Source organism: Hemitrygon akajei, chromosome 11, assembly GCF_048418815.1.
Source record: "Hemitrygon akajei chromosome 11, sHemAka1.3, whole genome shotgun sequence".
Lineage (NCBI taxonomy): Eukaryota > Metazoa > Chordata > Chondrichthyes > Myliobatiformes > Dasyatidae > Hemitrygon > Hemitrygon akajei.
Window position 1 is genome coordinate 51,729,428 of NC_133134.1, and position 23,031 is coordinate 51,752,458.

The 23,031-nt window shown below is 40.4% G+C and overlaps 1 protein-coding gene across 2 annotated transcripts in view; it reads left to right on the top strand.

Moving 5' to 3' along the window:
• Nucleotides 1-13,018: 13,018 nt before the first annotated feature.
• Nucleotides 13,019-23,031, top strand: part of llgl1 (LLGL scribble cell polarity complex component 1) — a 92,830-nt gene continuing 82,817 nt past the window's right edge. For both annotated transcript variants that reach the window (XR_012100784.1, XM_073060852.1), the window contains exons 1-2: nt 13,019-13,257; nt 14,933-15,030. Coding sequence is in view for 1 of the 2 variants with exons in the window: in XM_073060852.1 (XP_072916953.1) it covers nt 13,177-13,257; nt 14,933-15,030 (179 nt within the window). In the remaining variant the exon portion in view is untranslated. The remainder of the gene's footprint in view (nt 13,258-14,932; nt 15,031-23,031) is intronic.

The window sequence follows — 23,031 nt, forward strand, 5'->3', positions numbered from 1 at the left end:
CTTGAGTGTTATGTCTAAATTCCCTGAAAAAGTAATATGAATAGTCTTAAACAGACTGAATGCAAGAAAACTGCAGATAATAGGAATCTGTAACAACAAAAACAAGGAAATTTTTAGGTCAGGTAGCATCTGTGGCAAGGGAAATAGAAAAATTGTTTTGGGAGATCCTTGCGCTACACATGCATTCCAGCATTGTTTCATTACAGGACTCTTAATTGTGACTCATTCACTTCAACTGGATGTTATTTTTTAAAATCACAAACTAAGGTGGTTTCATTCCCTCTTGTTAGTTAACTTCATATCCTTGGAAATACAATTTGGGATTCTTTTACCTCTGATTCTTAGCTGAATAAAGTCTGTTTTGGTGGCATTGGTTGAGTGCAGAGTGGGGTGTGTGCTTTGTTGGCTCACAGGTGGGGTCCTGCTGATGCTTACTCCTGTTGACCACACGTCTATCCTTTGTATCAGAGTCAAGTTTAATGTCACCAGCATATGTCATGAAATTTGTTAACTTAGCAGCAGTAGAATGCAATACATGAATAAATATAGGGAAAAACTTACAGTAAGTATATATGTACATTAAATAAATTAACAATAGTGCAAAAACAGAAATAATTTTTAAAAGTGAGTTGTTGATGGTTTCAATGTCCATTTAGAAATCAATGGTGGGGGGAAGAAGCTTCCTGTGTGTGTCTTCAGGCTTCTGTATCTCCTTCCTGACAATGGGGAGGGCAAGTCCTGGGTGATGGGGATCCTTAATAATGGACACTGCCTTTCTGAGGCACTGCTTCTTCAAGATGTCTTGGATATTATGGAGGTTAGTACTCATGATGGAGCTGACTAATTTTACAACTTTCTGTAGCTTCATTCGATCCTATGTAGTAGCTGCCCCCCCACCACCCTCCAAACCAGACGGTGATGCAACTTGTCAGAGTGCTCTCCACGGTACATGTGTAGAAGTTATTGAGTATTTAGGTGACAAACCAAATCTTCTCAAACTTCTGATGAAATGTATCTGCTGTCTTGCCTTTATAGCTGCATTGATATGTTGGGACCAGTTTAGATCCTCAGATATTGACACCCAGGAATTTAAAATTGCTCACTCACCCCACATCTGATCCTTCTATGAGGATTGATTCGTGTTCTCTCATCTTACCCTTTCTGATGTCCATAATCATCTCTTTAATCTTGCCGATGCTGAGTGCAAGGTTGTTGCTGTGATAACACTCAAATAGCTGGTATACCTCCCCTTGTGTACACCCTCTTGTCTCCACCTGAGATTCTGCCAATAATGGATGTATCATCAGCAAATTTATAAATGGCATATGATCTATACCAAGCCCCACAGTCATGGATATAGAGAATAGAGCAGTGGCCTAAGCATGCATCCCACTAATTTTTAAACAATTTCTCAATTTTTAAAATTCTGCTTTTTACATTAAGAATATTTTCATTGTTCAAAGGTTCAGATGGAATAAAATTGCATAATTTACAGCAGCATTAAATTGTCAAATATTAGAACATTTCACTTACATTGCCTCTTGTTCCATTCCTGTACTTGTAATTTCTAGAGACCCCTCTCTTTTAAAATAGCCTGCTGCATTTTCTGAAAGGCATTTGGGGAATGGGCAATTACTGCTGGCTTTGCCAGTGATGCATTTCTCAGTCCTCTATCTACATTGTGCTCCTGGATAATATTATTAGAAAATAAATATCGTATCACACTACAACATCAAATTTTACCTCACTTTTACTTATTTGAGTCTCTTCATCCCATCACGTTGCTCAGTCAACTTGCTGAGCAGGAATTTTCTCTCAACTGTATATCGGGAAAATGAAGTCAATGATCTTTATAAACTACAATCCATTTACCAATAACTGAGCTCCACTCTCCTGACTGGCTGCCCAAAGCACAACCAGACAGTTCACAATGCATTTTACCTCAACGTTGTGGTGTCTAAAGCTATGTTAGTATCATCGTACTTAAAACCCTACAGAGAGCAATTTAAAGAATTGTTAGGAGGAAAAAGATGAAATATGAAAGCAAGTTAGTAAGCAATATCCAAGTAGATAGTAAAAGCTTTTTCAAGTTTTTAAAAGTGGATATAGCACTGCTAGCAAATGAGGCAGAAGAAATAATAATGGGGGCCAAGGAAATGGCAGATGAATATTTGTTTGGTTCATCTGCCAGATGAACTGTGGAGGACAATTGTTGTGTGCCAGATGTTGAAGGGAGTGAGGGAAGTGAAGTGAGTGCAGTTACTGTTACAAGGGAGAAGGTGCTCAAAAAGCTAAAAAAAAACCCAAGGGTAAAAACTGCACCTTCGGGTTCTGAAAGAGCAGTAGCGATTATGGAGGTAATAGTAATGATCTTTTAAAGATCATTGGACTCTGGCATTGTGCCAGAGGACTGGAAAATTGCAAGTGTCCCTCCATTCTTTAAGAAAGAAGGAAGGCAACAAAGGAAACTATAAACCAGTTGGACTGACCTCAGTGGTTGGGAAGATGTTGGAGTCAATTGTTATGGGTGAGGTTATGGAGTATTTGGTGACACGGGACAAGATAGGACAAAGTCAGCATGGTTTTCTTAAGGGAAAAGCTTGCCTAATGAACCTGTTGGAATTCTTTGAGGAGATTCCATGTAGGATGGATGAAAGGGATGCAGTTGATGTATATTTGGACTTTCAGAAGGCCATTGACCAGGTGCCACGCATGAGACTGCTTACCAAGTTAAGAGCCCATGGTATTACAGGAAAGATTCTAGCATGGATAAAGCATTGGCTGATTGGTAAGAGGCAGTGAGTGAGAATATAACAATCCTTTTCTGGTTGTCTGCCAGTAACTAGTGTTCTGCAGGAGTCTGCATTGGGACCACTTTTTATGTTGATTTAGATGATGGAATAGCTGGCTTCCTTGCCAAGTTTGTGGATGATATGAAGATTGGTGGAGGGGCAGGTAGTGTTGAGGAAACTGGCAGGCTGCAGATGGACTTAAGAGAGAGTAGCAAATTAAGTACAATGTAGGAAAATGTATGGTCATGCATTCTGGTAGTAGAAATACAAATGTGCAGACTATTTTCTAAATGGGGAGAAAATCCAAAAATCTGAGACGTGAAGGGACCCGAGAGTCCTTGTGCAGAACACACTAAAGGTTAGCTTGCAGCTAGAGTCAATAGTGAGGAAGGCAAATGCAATGTTAGCATTCATTTCAAGAGGTCTAGAATACAAGAGCATGGATGTGATGCTGTGGCTTGGTGAGGCCTCATCTTGAGTGAACAGTTTTGGGCTCCTCATCTAAGAAAAGATGTCCTGGCATTGAAGAAGATCCAGAGGAGGTTGACGAGGATGATTCTGGTGATGAAAGGCTTATCATAGGAGGAACGTTTGATAGCTCTGGGTCTGTATTTGCTGGAATTCAGAGAGATGAGGGGGGATCTCATTGAAACCTTTCAAAGGTTGAAAGGCCTAGACAGAGTAGATGTGGAAAGTATGTTTTCCATGGTGGGGGAGTCTAGGACAAGAGGGCACAGCTTCAGGATTGAGGGGATTCCATTTAAAACAGGCAGAGGAACTTCTTTAGCCAGAGGGTGGTGAATTTGTAGAATTTCTTACCACAGGCATCTGTGGAGGCCAGGTTGTTGGGTGTATTAAAACAGAACTTGATTGGACAGGACATCAAAGGTTGCAGGGAATGAGGCTGAGGAGGGGAAAAAGGATCAACCATGATTGAATGGCAGAGCAGATTTGATGGGCCAATAGCCTAATTCTGCTCCTATGTCTTATTGTCATATATCTGTTCAAATTTAGACTTGTCTATTCCTAAATAGATGATACCTTCATTATCCCTTAGAATTGGCTTTTCAACAAACATTTGACCAGCTTCCCCCTTGGGTCATCCAAGCATTTGCTTGTGTTTTATCAGTACAGTACTGACGAGTTTGATCGTCACCATCATGCTAAGTGACCGAGTTAGTTCTGTAATATGGTGATCTGTTATCTAACTAGTGTTGCATACTGTTGTTACGTTGCTGCCCTGCTCTTCCATATATAAATTAGCTGAGGAAAGCATTCTATATGCCTTTTAACAACTTAACGATCTAATACTTAATTTTGCCTTTCTAAATTCAACTTGTTCTTTTGAATCAATTCATTCACCTCCAAAGTTAAACTTGTGTACCTACATTCATTGGTTTTAAAAAGGACAGTGTTAGCAGCATTATAATCTGCTGGCCCTACTTGAAAAACTATGATCAGAAGCTTTGAAATGTTTTCACTTCTGATAGCCTGAGATATACTTCACCTTGGCTTGGTCATTAATCAATGTTGATTCTTAGTAGTTCCTCATCTGCTATGATTATCTCTTCAGTATTTCCTTCTTGGTCTTAACTGCTGTATTGATATCATCCATGTCTTGTAAAGGCAACCACAAAATATTAATTAAGAATCCTACTTAAAGTTCTGTGCAAAAGTCTCACATACACACACTTGCAAGAAAGTTTGTGAGGTCTCTCTGCAATTACCCAGTTTTCTACATTAATTACGGTACTCGTAAAATGTAGTCTGATCTTCATTTAAGTCATAATGATAGACAAACGCAATCTCTCTATACTAAAAACACACAGTTCTATTCTTTCTCCTCGATATTGAGTACACCATTTAAACAATCACAGTCTAGGTTCAAACAAGTATGGGAACCTCTGGGGTAATGCCTTCTACAAAAGTTATTTAGAGTCAGGTGTTCCAAACAAGGAGATGAGATTGGAAGCATAGGTTGTAGAGGTGCCCTGCCCTATTAAAAAAAGACACACGGTCAGGTTACTGACAGGTCCTGCTCTTCCCAAGAAAGATCTGTTTATGTGCACCATGCCTTGATCAAAGCAACTTTCAGAGGACCTTAGAAAAAGAATTGTGGAGAGGCATGAAGCTGGAAAAGGCAACAAAAGCTTTACTAAAGGCCTTGAGTGTTCATCAGTTCACAGTAAGAGAAATTGTCTACAAATGGAGGAAATGTAGTACTCTGGCTACTCTCCCTAGGAGTGGGCATCCTGCAACAATCACACTGAGAGCACAACTTGCAATGCTGAAGGAGGTGAAAAAGAGCCCAACGGTAACAGCCAAAGGCCTGCAGTAATCTCTAGAGCTTGTTAAAAGTCTCTGTTCACATGTCCACTATAAGAAAAACACTGAACAAGAATGCAGTTTGTGGAAGGACACCACAGAGAAAACAACTGCTCTCCAAAAAAAAAGTGTCATGTCTGAAGTTTGCCGAAGAGCACCTGGATGTTCAACAACACTTCTGGGACAATGCTCTGTGGACAGATGAGACAAAAGTTGAACTGCTATGTTTGGAGATAAAAAGGGATCTGCACACCAACACCAAATCCTCATCCCATCTAAGAAGCATGGTGGAAGGAGCATCATGGTTTGGGGCTGCTTTGCTGCCTCAGGAACTGGACAGCTTGCAATTGTTGAGGAAACAAAATTGTATCGAGACACTTTACAAGAGAATGCCCTATCTCACCTATGAGTCTTGTCATAAGGAGCTGTAAATTTGTTTGCTTTATTTTGTGGGAATATGTTTACTCTAACCCCTTGAATTTCCTTAAATGCCTCCATTGCTCAAAGTCTGCTTCAAGTTCCTACATACAACCTATTTTTGCTAAATAGTTTCTCAATTCAGTAAAACTGACTGTCTAACATTACTTTGGAAGTCTCTGGGAAATAGAAGAGAAAAATAAGGATGCAGGAGCCTTTGGCACACTTGAAGGAACTAGAGTTAGAGATGAGGTGTGTGATATCAGTAAGATGAAGGAAAAGATAAAGGCTTTAACACATGAACATAGTAAGGAGGTGGCCCTTGGAGCTTGCTCCAGCATTCAACAGAATCATAGGCGATCTCATCTTGGCTCAGTTCCACTTTCTTCATTCTCCTCAAGCCCTTAACTCTCCTGAAGAGCAAAGTTTGGTCTATATTTTGGCCTTGCATGTATCCAATGATTCAGTGTTTACTCTGGAATGGAGAATTCCAAGGATTCAATATGGTGGTAAGAATAATGTAGAAAGTTAACAAATAGAGAGCAGAAAGTGCTGTATCTAAGAGGTAAGGGGCAGGACATTATCATGAAGTGAGAAGGAAACTGCTGAGAAGATTGCACAGTTCTGAGAGGAACGTAACTTTTTGGGTTGCTAGCCGATTTCTTTAAAGGAAAATGGTTGATGCCAGAGGAAATTGGAGGAAGTCACCAATCCATGGAGATAGTACCAAGGGCTATCCAAACAAAGAGAAAGAGATCTAATTTTCTATTTGTTATGCCACAGACAGCTTGGGTAGCAGAGCGAGTAGAGTTGCTCCCTTACAGCTCCTGTGACCCAAGTTCAATGGTAACCTCTGGTGCTATTTGTTACTCCTTCCTGTGGGTACATAGATTTCTCCAGGTCTGCTGGTTTCCTCCCATATCCCAAAAGCACGCACATTGGAAGGCTAATTGGCTACTGTAAATTGCCACTGGTGTGAAGATGAATGGTAGAATCAAGGAGAAATTAATGGGAATGTGGAAGAATAAAATGAGTTAGAATATGATTATTGCTTGGTCTGCATGGATTTAGTGAACTAAAGAGCTTGTTTCTACCCTGGAGGCTGACTCAGAGTCACTTATTCTAACTACTTTGCATATTTGCACTTATCTGCTTGCCAGATAGCATAAGGGCATAGTATATTTAAGATTTTATTATAAATGCTGGTAATGTGACATTAAAGTAAAACTGATTATTAAATTGAATCAAATCTTATACTCTGGTGTAAATATCTCTCTGTCTAAAGACCACATTCGGCCTTAATTCTCTTCTCCAACATTGCAGCAAATATTCCTGTCATGCTCTAGTCTCCCAGTACATACACTCCAATGCCCATGAATCAACATAAATGTACAAGTTTTAATATTGTTCTACTCTTCCTCGGTCAACAAGACTGTTTGGAACTTCTAGTGAATCTTGTAATTACCAGGCATTTGTACGCCTCTTTAACTTTATTGTCCAATCTTGTTTAACTGTCGGTGAATGAGTCTTGAAATGCAGTTATGCTCCCAATTTCCACTCGGCAACATCTTGAAACATCTGTCTAATAAATGAACAGCAAATGCTTGATCAATATATGTTGGCCAGAAAATGTCTGTTCTCCTTTGAATGGTGTCATTGGGATATTGTCTGCAGGACCAAACAAGATTGATTCAGTATCTTTATGTGAACTGTAGACCCATTCATCTATGCATTGTTCCTTTACACCGGTGGTTCCCATCCCGAGGTCCACGGATCCCTCGGTTAATGGTAGGGATTCATGGCATTAAAAAGACTGGGCCCCTGCTTTAGGCACACTCTGACTCTACACTAAATTGCAAGCCTACATAGTGAGTTTTGCAAGAGGCCAGATCCTACTTCAAATAACTTAGCGTTTTTCTCCAATTTAGTTCCTTTTTTGTTATCACAAGTTTAATGATTTTCTATATAAAATGTGCCTTTTTATGTAATGCCTATCTCCCCCCCCCGCCACCGCCCGCGTATTTATTCGGGAAAATTCGAAGTTCTCATTTTTTTGTATCTGGTTTTCTTTCAATTTTGATCCTAATAAAAACTTTTAACTTTAAACAATTTTTAAAATTGCGTTTTTAATAGAGGCTTAATGCCCATAATTCTGTTTGTACTGAGATAATAATGAATTCGTAGTGACTGGCTCTTTACCTTTCCCAGAAACATTCTCCTGAGTTAACCCCAGTCCTAGGTTTTGCAGGAGTTGGTATTGTTACAATTTTGCACCTTTAAAACGTGGGCTAGAGGCTTAAAGAGCAAACATGAGGAAATCTGCAGATGCTGGAAATTCAAACAACACACACAAAATGCTAGTGGAACACAGCAGGCCAGGCAGCATCTATAGGGAGAAGCACTGTCGACGTTTCCGGCCGAGGTCCTTCGTCAGGACTAACTGAAAGGAGAGATACTAAAAGATTTTAAAGTAGTAGGGGGAGGGGGAAATGCAAAATGATAGGAGAAGACCGGAGGGGGTGGGATGAAGCTAAGAGCTGGAAAGGTGATTGGCAAAAGTGATACAGAGCTGGAGAAGGGAAAGGATCATGGGACTGGAGGCCTCGGGAGAAAGAAAGGGGGAGGGTGGGAGCACCAGAGGGAGATGGAGAACAGGCAGGGTGATGGGCAGAGAGAAAGAGAAAAAAAAACAAACAACTAAATATGACAGGGATGGGGTAAGAAGGGGAGACATGGCCTCCTCTACTGTCAAGATGAATCCACACTCAGGTTGGAGGAACAACAACTTATATACCGGCTGGGTAGCCTCCAACCTGATGGCATGAACATTGACTTCTTTAACTTCCGTTAATGCCCCTCTCCCCTTCTTACCCCATCCCTGACATATATAGTTGTTTGTTTTTTTCCTCTCTCTCTGCCCATCACTCTGCCTGTTCTCCATCTCCCTCTGGTGCTCCCACCCTCCCCCTTTCTTTCTCCTGAGGCCTCCCGTCCCATGATCCTTTCCCTTCTCCAGCTCTGTATCACTTTCGCCAATCACCTTTCCAGCTCTTAGCTTCATCCCACCCCCTCTGGTCTTCTATCATTTCGCATTTCCCCCTCCCCCCACTACTTTCAAATCTCTTAGTATCTCTCCTTTCAGTTAGTTCTGACGAAGGGTCTTGGCCCGAAGCGTCGACAGTGCTTCTCCTATAGATGCTACCTGGCCTGCTGTGTTCCACCAGCATTTTGTGTGTGTTGCTGGAGGCTTAAATGTTGATTTCCAGCTGATACCACTAGATGGCAGAAGAGTTAAATGGGAGCCCAGGCAATTACAGCTTTCAGAAAAAAAAGTCAACATTCTTTTAATCTATTATCTAAGTACATATATATCATCAAACACAACCCTGAGATTCGTTTTCTTGCAGACAGTCACAGTAAGTAACAAAGATATACAATAGAATCAATGAAAAACCACACACAAGACAAACAATCCATGTGTAAAACAAAACCAACCGCACAAATACAAAAAGAAAATATCTATAATAAATAAATAAGCAGTAAGTATTGAGAACAAGTGAGCCTTAGTGTTACAAACTGATGGATGAATTTAGAAACTGAAGCACAACCTATGTATTATTTTCACAAGGCAAAGGAGCATGACTACACACAATCTCACCGCCAAAGAAGGAACCACTGTGACAGATCACAGAAAGTTCCTCCAAAGTTGTAAAAGCTTTGAATAAAATTCTGTGTTGACTATAATACGAAAACTTCACCATGTCAATACAAAAAAATAGAGCAGTCAGGAAGACTGGGTTTGGCCTCTCTGTAACTTTTCCGAAGTAACTGATCTCTGGTGGGAAGCAGTGTTAAATGGGTTCTCTGGTATTTCACATACAGAAGGTGTTCAGTGCTCATTAGTGCTATGAAATTCTAAACAAAACTTGGCAGAAAACTTCAAGATTCTGATTGAAAATGCCTTCAGTTATGAAAGACAAATTACTATGCTGAGTTTGTGAGTTGGTAGATACAGTGGTAGTACATGTGATTCTCCTGTTACAATAATGGACAGAATATAAAGAATACCTTCAAAGTTCGATCCATATTTTTATGGCTGTTTCCCAGATGTTAGTTTTTCTTTTCTCCCTGATCTATGTGTTACACACCCAAGGCAGTTCTGATGTAGCACCAGACTCAAGTGTATCTTCCCAAGACTTGATAATTATACTGCACTGGCCTGTGTTGTCAAGCCCTTTGTCAACAATCTGTCCTACAAATACTCATCAGCCACAGATCACTGGCTGAGGTCCAAAATGGAATAAAAGTGCCAATACTTAGAGATAGAAACTTGATGTATGCCTAACATAAGCTTTTCTTTTTTTTGTCTTATCCTATTCTCAATGCACCTTATTATTGAGGGAGCATGTTCACCCTATGCTGAATCTCTCTTACAGCTTATGCTTTTAAATATTGTCCTAGTTCACTTTTTCTTCATCAGTGCACTATCTAGTAAAAGGTGATTTTCATCATTCAAATCTTTATTCCAATGTTATTCTTGTTCTTTTCCACAATGATACAAATCAGCACTTCCACATGCGTGCTCTCACACAGATACCAGTACACAGCGACACCGTTAGCAGAGCTGCTGTCTCACAACTCAAGCCACCTGAAGACAATTTTGACCTCCATTTGCAGTCAGTGTGAGGTTTTTTCATTCCACCTATGACTGTGGCTTCCCTCCATCCTTATATAATGACTTCCTCCCACATCCCAAGATGCACGGGTTGATAAGGTGACTGGTTCTTTGCAAGGTCAGTGGCAGAATCTGGGGAAAGTTGGTGAGAAATTAGATAAAATAAAATAAAGCGGTATTTGCTTTACTCAATAATCCCTTCCACCTGCCCTGCTTCATTCTCTAAAACTGACCCTGCTCAGCCCTTTTATTAGGCTTGCTATATCCTATCTAATTCTCATAAATGTAATTTAGGAATTTTAAGTCTACCTTTTACACCGACTGTATCCCAGTTATTATTAGGATCATTGCAATTTCTCTCTACTAACCATGGCATTTATGCACTTGTAAGAAATCTGATTTTCTGTCTCCCTCAGAGTGTGAGAAGGACTATCATACATGCCAAACAATGTGATTCTCCTTTCTTGTTCATCCCCTACACTCTCATTTGATGATCTTTCTAGTATAATCCATCTTCAGCATCTCTCTCACTCTGTCATCTAAAAACTCTATAACTAATACCTTTGAGATCTGCCCCACATTACATTTCAGTGAAACCTAAAATATTATATGTTAATTTATTTTATTTGGGGTTTTCAGCTTATCTGCTTATTCACTAAACTCCTTGCTTTTGGTAATATAACATTAGGCACAGTCAGACTCCTTTATTTTTGCCTGCTTTCTCTGTAACCTTTGGTTGCTCTGTCTTATAAACTCTGTCACTAATTTTTTGCCTTCCATGTTCATTTTTGCTGTCTCCCTTCTGAAACTTTTCTCAGTTTACTGCTCCTCCACCAAGCCATTTGAGGCTTTCCCCAACAACAAACACTGCCAGTGAGGATGTAACCGGAAGATCATTAGAGATCCTGGCCTCTTTAGAACTGGACTCAATGTTCTGAAAATCTAAAATTTTCCTTCTTGCATCATCTCTCTAGCTGCATCATCCTCCTATTTCTGTACTCACTGGCATTCAGAGATTACAAACTTCTGAGGTACAGCTTCCTAATCTGTTTCCTAACACTTTATGATCTCACCGACCTATGCTGTTAATACCAGTTAGGACCATGATTCTGGATGTTCACCCCAACCGCCCCCATCAACGTTTTGTATTGACTCACTGTTGGCTTTGACCCTGATAATTATTCCCTTATTATCTTTCTCCTCCTCTGAAGATCACTTCTTGACCAGATGGGTTTTGATTTTGTGCACAAGTTTCTGCCCGCAGATCTGTGTGTTGGCCTCTAAATTGACAACTAGTACATAGGTGAGTGGTAGATTTGGGGCGGGGGGAGAGAAGGGAAGAGGGACAAGAATAGGTTGATAAGGAACAGTGGAGTGTTTGGTGAGACAGCATAGATCTGATGGGCCAACTAGGTAATGTAAGGAATTACGAATACTCTTTAGAGGCCAATCTGTCCTCCAGGATCTGCTGAGCTATCTTCCTAGACTTTTTTATTGTTCTAGCACTCATCCAGCCCCTGTCTACCTCCACTCTATTAGCTTATGGAATACTCATTCCCTGAAATGTTAAATCTTTCATTCTCATGGATAGGCTGTAGTCACTCAAGCTCCAAACTCTAAACTCTGCTGCCTCCTCTCCTATACTGTCCATGAGAAAAACAGAACTCATACGTTCATTTCCAGATGAACAGAATTAAAAATCAGAGATGTTGTGCTAGAGTTGTTGAGAAATTTGGTGAGATGACATTCTGGTCTCCATGTGATAAAATAGAGGTAGAGTCATTGACAAAGGTATAGAAGTTGAAGGTTATTTTTACACAAGGGGTGGTAAAGTATATGGATTGAGCTGCCAGTTGAAGTGGTTGAGGCAGGTACAATAGCAACTTTTACAAGGCAGTTGTCCATGTTCTTGGATTGGAAAAGTCAAGAAGGATATGAGCTGAATACTGGCAAATGGGGACAAGCTTGGATGCAGCTCTTGGTTGGTATGGGCCAGTTGGTTGAATGGTTCCATGTTTGTGTGTGTGTGTGTGTGTGTGTGTGTGTGTGTGTGTGTGTGTGTGTGTGTGTGTGTGTGTGTGTGTGTGTGTGTGTGTGTGTGTGTGTGTGTGTGTGTGTGTGTGTGTGTGTCTCTCTCTCTCTCTTTATATACAGCATATATCTGTTTATATTCACTGTAATAACATTAGAACTGTGAGGTCTTACCAATTAGTAAAGATTGACCAGACTGGAGAATCTGTAAACCTGTTGGAAGTCAGGATATTGTGGGCTACATCAAAAATATCAACCTGTAAGATTGTGGAAACACTTAATCTGGGATTCCAAGGGGAAATGTATGAACACTTGAGCGAATGTAGTTGTTCACGTTTACAAGTGCGGGAGAGCAAATGAAACGTTCGAACCCCAGGAGCTTCTGTGTCTTGATTCGGCATACAATGACACTAATGAATACCATGTGGAATTCATTAGAAATAAAGCTGCAGGAACCATTTGAGCGGAAAGTCATTAATTAACTGAGGAGGAAAGCTGGCCAACGAAGCACTCTTCTGATAAGTGGAGCTGGAATCGCAGACGGTCCCGAGGACAGCGACGAGACAGCCGGCTAGCCTGGCCTGCGTCTGCAAACTGGCCGTGAACTACTTTTCCCAGCATGCAGTGCTCGATAGGGCTGCGCCAGGCGATTGGGAGATACACCATCAGACAGGAGGAGACTGCTTCCAGCGATTGGCCTCGCTGGCAAGATTGTGATGCCAATCAAGCGGGAAGATCCAATGGCTGTGCTCCTTCTCGAAGGTGGGGTTAACAGTTGCAGAGCCGCCACAAAAGAAGCGTCCGTGGAGCAACCGGGAGCCCTCGGCGTGAGTTGAGCCCTTCCGGCTCGCTTTCCCTGGACCCAGCGGCAGGTCGGCCCGCTCCTGCAGATAACGCGTGTCTGCACCCAGCCTACCGAGGGTCCGAGTCGAGACCATGATGAAATTTCGATTCCGCCGACCGGGCAACGACCCGCAGCGGGAGAAACTCAAATTGGAGCTGTTCGCCTTCAATAAGGTGAGGGGAGATGAGGAGTTGGAGGGGGGAGGGTGGAGGTGAAGGGTAGAAGAGAGAGATTGGGGCGGAAGAGGGTGGGGGTGCGAAGAGGAGGTTTGGGTAACTCGAATTGGAGCTGTTCGCCTTCAATAAGAAGGGGAGTGGGGGAAGGTAAAGGGTAGAGGCGAGAGAAGAGAGGTTGGAGAGGGGTTTGGGGGCAACTCGAATTGGAGCTGTTAGCCTTCAATAAGGTGAAGGAAGATGGGGAGTGGGGGAGGTGAAGGGTAGAGGCGAGAGAAGAGAGGTTGGGACGGAAGAGGGGTGGGGTGCGAAGAGGGCTTTTGGTAACTTGAATTGGAGCTGTTAGCCTTCAGTAAAGCGAAGGAAGATTGGGAGTGGGGGGAAGCGAGAGAAGAGGGATTGGGACAGAAGAGGGAAAGGGAGCAAATACAGGGTTTGAGTTACTCGAGCTGCAGCTGTTTGTCTTGGAGATAGAAGGAGGAAGGTTGGAGAGAGGATGAGATGGTGTACAAATTGTTCCTTATTAGGATTGGGGTGAGTTGGGGATAATGGAGATAAGAAAGGTGTTGGTACAAAGAAGTTGGCCTGGGGTGGGTAAGAGATTATGTAGAGGTCAGTAGAAGGAAGTTAGGGAGGTTAGAGAGATGGAGGATTGGAAGTGTTGTTTAGCATGTTACCTTGGGTGCCAAAATAGAGGGAATGATGTTGCATGGGACTCAATGGACTGGAAGTAGGGAGGAGTGGAGTGTGGAGACATGGAGGATGCGCAGAGAAAATGATTGAAGTTTGGCTCTGCTCAATGTACCTTGTGTAGATAAGCTGCTTGTACAGTCTTCATTATTCTAAAGTCACTATTGCCACTAGCATTGGAAAAAACCCCTTTGGTAAAGAGAGAAATGATTGGGTTAAGAGAGATAGTGTTTAAGAACCTGGGTGTTTGGAAAGTTATTTACCTGATTTTGTTTTGCCCTTTTTCTGGGCTTTTTGCCTTCAGAAAGCACATATATTAAAATGATTTGCTAAACTGATGGCAACTATGATATGAATTTGATTGGTTCATCATTGCAACTTGCAAAAGAAAGTTACCAAATGCCCTTGCAAACCAGATGCAATCTGCAGATGCTGGGAATCTGAGCAACACACAAAATGTTGGAGGAACTCAGCAGGCCAGGCAGCATCTGTGGGGGAGAAAATGCAGTTGATGTTTCAGCCGAAACCCTTCAATAACGGATTTTTTTCCCATAGATGCTGCCTGGTCTGCTGAGTTCCTCCAGCATTTTGTGTGTGTTAACAAATCCCCTTTTACACTTTTCAAATTTTGTCACTCTGCAATAGTGGAAAGACATTGGGCTAAAATTATTGACAATGTGCACATGTAAAGTATTTTGATTTTTTTTTCTGAGTTCTCCTTGGATTTCAGAGCAGGATTTCTGCATTGCCATATCCGATTATTTTCCCCCCTATTTGCATGGGCATAAACTCTGGAATTCCTTACAATAAATTTCTGACCAAGCTTTTAGTCAAGTAATCTGATTCCTGTGGCTCAGTGCCAAGTTTTGTGATAAGGCACCAAATGATGATTTGTATTTTTAAAGCACTATATGTGTGCTAGTTATTGTAAAGAGTATTTTTTACACTGAATAAATCATAACTACAGTTATTTCCACCCCCGTAGACAGTCGAACATGGATTTCCAAATCAGCCTAGCTCTTTGGCACATGATCCGAAACTCCGGCTAATGGCCATTGCAACCAAATCAGGATCTTTGAAAATGTATCCTTTTTATAAAATAATCCTTGTCTGGGGTGTTGCTGATGCTTGTGTAGGTAAGCATTTTGTGGGTTTTTTTTTTGAAGCGCTTCATTAAATAGCAAACGTGTTGGTAGTTTAGAAATTCAGGTGCTTTCTATGTATTATGCACAAGGCATCTGACTTGATTACCATGACAACATATTATGGAAGATGAGTGGCACACTTCAGAATTTTGGATTTTATTGTCAATTTATTTTAGTTTGGTTGTTTGATTCCATTGCTTTTTCCAACATGTTCACCTTCAATTAAATGAAATCTCCAGAAAGAATGGCATTAACATTTGACACTTTTCCCTTTTTCATTGCCTATTGATTGCAGCAGTGTAAAGCAATTCTTCCTATATAAGGTGATCCCAGTAAATTTGGTGAATGGGGAATGCCTGCCATTTGGGTATAAACTTTTAGACTCTAACATCATGTTTGTAGTCTGATGTCTAAGAATATAATACTTTGCACTGTCTTGTATTTATTGCATTTTAAATTGTTGAATCAGATTGGAGATTCTTTTGGGTGCATCTTTTCTATCCTGTAGTATGTCTTCTAGAAGAGGGAGTAGGAAGAATGATTTAGAACCTGGATTTAATTCCCACCTCCTCTGCACTCTACTGCAAAGGAAGATGATTATAAATTTGTTTTGATTGCTGCTAGCAAGTGTGTAGAGGCATTCTTATTTCCCTGTGTTCAATGATGTTTGAGTTTACCATAGTATTTAACCAAAACGTGTAGTTGAACCCTGTCTGGTTTAAAACGGTTGGGAATGGGAGAGTTGCAAGTGACAATGCTCGCTGGAAGAGTGCCACTGTGTCTGTGGTAGTGTCTATGCTGGGATGATATTGGTGGATTGCTGTCTGTCTGTCGGTTCTGGTAGCTGAGTCTTGCCTATGCAGTAGTTACTGATGTGGTCACTGACCTCTGTTCATGCAAGAGCCTAAGTAATAGTGCAGTTAAATCATAACATCCTGTTCAAGGTGAAATTTACAGTAAATGTTTAGAACAGTTTAGTTTCAGGTTTCCCTTTAACAATGATGAATTATTCAAGCTTAAACAAATTGACTTGACTGCAGTGAACTGATTGGGTGAAAGGATATTTGCCCTAAAAACAGTTGCAATATATGCATGCAGTGCAAGTCAAGGCAGCAATTTGGGTAAATGCCCCAACCATAGTGAGACAATGGTTCAATGTTTTTTCTAAAGTTAAGCACTGTAGAGACCAAGCAGAAGAGACAATATGTAATGTTCAAATAGTTTTGTTGGCAATTCTGAGTTCTAATTCCTGAAATTCTTTTGACAATGTATAGAATGGAAAATGCAGTCAGCAATTGTTTCATGTTAAGCTTACCACTTGGTGCCAATATCAACAGGGCCTGGAGTACAAAAGTGAGACAAGCTTCGTAAATCAAACATGCCTGCATGCATACTTTAAAGATCTTTATTGCAAATGGATATATTGGATTGCTGTTTATTGGCTAACAGTGTTGTCAAGAAGTTGAAGGTGGGATATATACCCAACAGCAGCCTGAGCCATTTATGGTACAGCAAATTCACTTGGAAAACAGTTTCCTTGAAGAGCAGAGGAAAGGGAAATCTCTGCTTGTATTTCCTAAATGAGTGGTGACTAGTTGTATGTAAATAAAGCATAAAATCAATCTTTTTTTCATTTGCAAGCTTGATTGGTAAAGATGTTGCTCAGTTATTTCTATCCTGGCTGTGGTATAGATGCTATTTACAGTTTGAGTTTGACGAGCAAGAGATCTCATGCTACTCACCAAGCTAGTAATTTGGCCTTGATCATTGATCACAAGGGAGTATAGACAAAAGAAGGTTCCTCAATTATGAAATAAACGTCTGACCTCCAAGACACTTGACATTCCCTTTATTACATTGTTTGATACTGTTATTGAAGATTACATAAATGCTGGAGGAACATAAATGTTAGAATAGCAATTTGAAATCTTGCTGGGATTCAGATTAGTTCCCCTGGATCACTGATCCAAACCTCTAAATGCCAGTTCAGTAACTGTAGAGGGAAAATTGATTTTTTTTTGTTCCTCTATGAAATAAAGATGGAGCAAGCAATATGTCCTAAGAGTCTTCAGGACTTAAATAGCAGTGGAAAGAAGGTGGATGGGGGAGTGGAGAGCAAATTTGACTGCATTTGCATAGATGTAATGTGGAGGAATTTATCCTAAAATTAACTTATTGCTGTCTGCACAATGCTTCCTGGTGACTTGCTCTAAATAAGCAATATTTCACAGCTGACCCAGCTTTGCTTTGGTTTTAGTTCTCTCTCCTAGCAAAGAGTCTTTTTAATGTAAGATGTGTCAGATGGGGGGAAATGGTTTGGCTTTTATAGCGTGACTGCTCAATAGAGCAGTGCAAAGGGCCCCTTTGTTAGTAAAAAAAAACCTTGTGTCTGTGGTATTGTTGGGATCTGCCTGGGAGAATGACTTGAACTGCACATCAGCGCACAAACTCTGCGTTGCTGGACAAAGGATGGGCATGCTGACCCTTCAAAGCAGTCCACAATCTTTCTCTTTAGTCTGATGTTTGTGACTGCAGCAATATTGTTTTGTGACCATTTGTTGTAATGTTTAATTTCTTGCACCTGTTTGTGCCCTTTCCTTGCTGGAATTGATGCTGTTTTCCTGATTGGCTGTGTGAACAATGTTGAACTCTGATCTTGGTTGTATTTTCTTTTGAGGGTTGATACTTCTAAGTACAGGCAGTGAATCTGCTTTCCATCTCTTCCTATCGTCCAACTCTTTTAATCTCTTCCCATTTCACTATTGAAACCCTGCTAGATGTTACCTCCCATTTCTTGTTGAGCATTAACTTCATTCCCTACGTAAACCTTAATTGGGTCAATCCTGATAGATGATTTCGGCCTGAAAAGTCGAGTGTTAATTCCCCCTGCATTGATGCTGTTTGACCTGCTGAGTTAATCCAGCATTTTGTGTATGAACCTGCTAACTCCTGCGACCTAGGAAGAGATCTGAAACAGTGCTAGCTGTTCAATATTGTTGTTCCATTTGCTTCTGAGCATCAGAAGATGCAACTTTCAGTGCTGCCTGATTCCACCCATTCTTCAATTCGTCTACATCCTTAAGATTTTAGACACGACTGCTCCATTGTATTGCTAGTCAGCATCCAGAATCTTGTCCATACCATAGAAAATAGTACTCTAAGGCCATTTGTTCAAATTCTCGTGATGTTGGCTAATTCCGTCAGAATGAAATCTCCTGCCACCAATACCTTTTGTGTCTAGAGAAATGCTCATCTCCTTATTAAACTTATTCAGCCTCTTGTGACAAAGAATTCCTCATGTTGACCACTGAGTGAAAAAAAAATTCTCATTTCCAGTTCTAACCGTATTGCCCAAAACACTGATATTTTGGCTCTTCATTTTAGATCATCGTCAGTACCAGAGAAAGTATCCTCCACTCACCCCACCCCAGTCCAATCTGACCAGCCCTGTCAACATTTTTAAATCAGATTTTCTCACTTTCTTTTAAACTCAAGTAGGTACAAACACCATTGACCCAATCTCTTGTATTATTCCAGAAATCAGTCTGGTAAGCGTTAATGCATCCACTCAGCCAACAGTATCTTTCAGATAAGGAAACAGACACTGCACACAATATTCCAGATCATTGTGTATGGTCTGAGCAGAGTCCTGTACACAATCTCATGTAATGCAGGTGAGCATAACTGCTACCTTAGTTGTGTGCTGAAGCTGTGTGTTTGCTTTCAGAAGCTGGTATACCAAAATTCAGAGTACATTTATTATATATCATATACAACCTTGAATTTCTTCTTGCAGGTAGCCACAGAAACAAAGGACTACCAAACACTATGCATGCTCATTTTCTGATTTCACAATCTCATCCACTTCTGTCACTGGGAAACATAAATATCACCTTTTGTTTCCCTCATCAAAATCATTAATGTATGTCATGAAGATCTGGGGCTAAAGTTCTGATACCTTGGTACCTCTGTAGTCACTGTCTACTTCCCTTTGGTTCTTCCTGTTTCTAACCTATCAATCAGTTCTCAACTTATGTCAGTACATTTTCACTTGCACTCAGTGCTTTAATGTTGCATTCTAACCTCTTTGAGAGACTTTATCAAATTCCTTTTGAGCATCAGATGGAACATATCCACTGATCTCCCTTGTTTGTTTTACCAGTTACTTTATCAAAAAAAACATTTGTCAAATGCTGTTTCCTTTTAATAACCCTCAAACCCTGATGATAGTTTCTAACTGTGCTGTTAGTATGCCCTTTAATATCTAGAGTTTAATACTTTCCCTACTCATGTTAGTGTCTCAAGTTGTTTTTGCTCCTTCTTCCCTTTTTCAAATAATAGAGATACATTTGCTACCCTCTAATCTGCTGGAATGGTTTCATAATCTGCAGAATCATGGATTATGATGATCAACATATCCTTTTGTTTCTATGACTACCAATATTGGGTACTCTGGATGCAGATTCTCGGGCCATGGGTACCTGCTTTTGGTAATAATCTCCAGCACTTCTTTAACCACCACCTAATTCCTAGTTTTTTTTATTGGACTCCCTGGTTTCTTGGCATTTCTGTGAAGGTAATTGTCCTTTTTTTTGTTTGAAGAATGAAGGCAGAATATTTCTTGGGGTCCTGTTGTAAAGCACAGGTGTGCCTTTCAGACCACTAAACTTGTGCCAATGGTTTTGTCCATCTATGCTAACTGTAAATGGACAGAAAGGTTACATTAGGTCCATATTCTTCTTTGTCTTGCCTGTCTTGCCTGTCAATGTCTCTTGAACGTAGTGATTGTATCTGATTCCAGTGATTTCAATACTGATATACAGTTGTAGAAGATGCTATTGTCTGACTGTGAATTCCTGATATCAGGCACTTTTTAATTAAAAAAAAAAATCTTTCCTTTATAATTCTCTTTAAAACTCCTCACTGTAAACTTGTGCCCTCTTGTTTTTGATTTCCTTTGGCTTTGGAAAAAGATTCTATCTGCATTTTTAATTTTGTATACTTCTATCTCTCATGGGTAGTTTTTTTTTCCAGAGTAAACAAACCTAACCTGTCCATTATCTTTTCATAACTGGAATCCTCCAAGCAACAGCCTGGTGAATTCCTCACTCTATTCAGCACTACTGCATCCTTCCTTGAGTGTGGCAATCAAAACTGCCCACATTACTGTGGTAACCAAATGCCTTTCTTCACCGTCTATTGAACTGGGTTGCTATTTCCAGGGAACTCTGGACTTGAATCCTAAAGTTCTTCTGTCCAACATTTCTTCTTGCCCTAACACTTGCAGTATATGTTTACATCCCAAAGTACAGCACTTTGTTGTGAGAATTAAATTTTATCTGCCAGTGCCCCGCCTAACTTTCCAATCTGTCTTGCTGCAGTATTGGACAACATTCCTTGCTATCCATAACATTACCAACTTTCTTGTAATCTACAAACTTGCCATTTATACCTCCTACATCTGAGTTGGTGATAAATATCACAAGTAATGAGGTGGTCACAGGCTTGCAATCAGAGTGGAATCCTTCCATCTTTGTGTTTTATCTCCTAATGCCAATCCAGTTTTGAATCCAAGGTAAATGCATTTTGTAGCAGTGTGAAGTCCTGATGTATGTTTCACTTTGTAATTCAAGCTTCTGTTAATTCTTATTCCCCTCCCCCCTCCCATGGGTGTCTTGTGGACTGCTAAAGCTGTATGCTTTCTTGCCATTTTTGTTTCCCATTATAGTTTCTCCTATCTTTGCTTGTAATGCACCTATGTTAATCATCAGTAATTCACCAAGTGCCATTAACCTGTTTCCTTTACTGTTTAACTTGCCTGAGTTCCTAGTAACAAACAATAGTGTTGTCTCCAATTGTAGAAGGGTTTTATTTGTGTGCTTCTCAAGTTTAGATCTTTGGGGCAATTAAAAATTGGGGAAGCAAGAATGTGGGTGTGCATTTTGATGCAGAAAGGCCGTGCGGAAATATAGATTAATTGAATGGGCAAGGATGTGGCAGAGACAGATGTGGAAAAGCTTGTCCTGGGGGTGGGGAACAACCAACTGAAGAGAGGGTTACTTAAAATTAGAAACCTCCATATTCGCTGCGTTGGGTTGTAGACAATCTAAGCAGAATGAGGTTGCTCTGACAGTTTGGGTTTGGCGTCATCCTGGCCAGAACGAAGGCTGATGGGCACAGTGGTCATTGCAAACTCCCAGTTCTGGTGATTTTTTTTTTGTTTGGGGGGGCCAAGATGTGTTAGAAGTAAGATGTGATCTGGCACTGGCTTTAATGCTAAAGTGTACTCCAGTAAGGTGGATAACGATGATGTTGTGCTGTTTAAGAGCTATTCCTGTATGGGAGGGAACAAAATGTATTTGTATTGTGGGCAGTTAATGTGATGCAAATCTATTTGTGTTATTTTGCCTCTTAATGATGGGGAAATGCTAAAGAATACAAAGAAAGGGCCCTTTGAAGCACTTGCTGTTATCTGCCAAGTAGTATGTGTTTGGCACTAGGCTGCAGAGTGAATTGTTAGGAAGTAGGTCAAGCTAATTGTGGACTGTGGAATTAATGATTTGCATTGTGGTGCTGCTTTTGGCTTTGATTAAATGTGCAAGTATGTGGTCCATTGTTGAAATTGGGAATAGCTCCATGTGGCATTCCCATCATTTGGTGACATTAATTGTGAATGTTGTACTAATCCATAAAAATAACCATGTGGCTGAATTCTAAATGTTCAACCGTGGGTTGTTCCATCTTTATTCCTTTTGAATTCTGGAGCCTCATTCGTGTCTCATAATTACTGAATGAGCCAAGAACTGGGAAAATAATTGCCAAAGTAGCACTAGGTTCCTGTAATTCCTGCAGGATTTTGCGTTTTATTTTGTAGCACGTTGGGGTAATATTTAACACTGCTGAAGTCAAAATTCCAGAATTATAAAATTCTATGCTCCCCTTAAACATCTACATAATGAACTTTCTGTAACTGCTGACAGGTAGTAATACTGAATGGGTCAGAGGTCTAAATAGTTGCGATTACAGCTCTGACATTTAGTGCTACTGAGTACTTGCCTTATGTGCACTTTCCCCATTCTGACAAAGAATCTGTGATCACAAACGTACCTGTTTATCTTTCCAGAGGTACTGCCTGACTTGTTAGTATTCCCAGCACCTACCATTTAAAATTTTATTTTGACTTTCATGGAGATTAAATGTTTAATAGTTGGTGTAACTGTGGGTCTATATTGGCAAGTGACCTCTTACCTGGTAGGTACAAAATCTTGCTATGCAGAACAAAATGCATTCTTTATTGAAGTGATGTTGGAGATGCTCAAACAGGTCAGGCAGCATTGGTGGAGAGATGGAGTTTATATTTCATCAGAACATAAAGAATGATTATTTACTCAGTTTAATTTGGAGTTGCTAGTTTGATTGGGCTGCTTAAGATACAGCCCCCTAGCAGTGATCAAGCCTTTAACTGCATAGTGTACTGAAGAATGAGCCCACAAAATCCAAAAGCAGTGCCACTGAGCACCCACTCTCTGCCTTAGCAGACACTACAGTGATCTTGGAGTCAGCCAGCAAAATTGAGGGGCTACAAATCAAAGATGGCTTTCATTCTTTGCAGCTACTGATGTTATATATACTAAACAAATTTTGAAAAATGCAGTGGGTTGTCCCTCTTGAACCAATGCTGAAGAGTTGGGCAAGTTATTATCTCCTGAGTGGAAATTATAATGGCAGTGTAAACGTGACATTGGTTCTCGACTATGGCAAAGGTAAAGTCATTAGGAAAAGACTAATGGCTGGAGTTGTATGTGTGCATATATAAATTAAAAATGGCAATTGCTATTCAATGGTTAGCTTCAAGATGTGCTGCAAGAATTTCTTGGGGCAGTGTCAGAGTTCATATCATCTTCAGCTGCTTCATTTCTACTTGGATTCCACAAGAAAC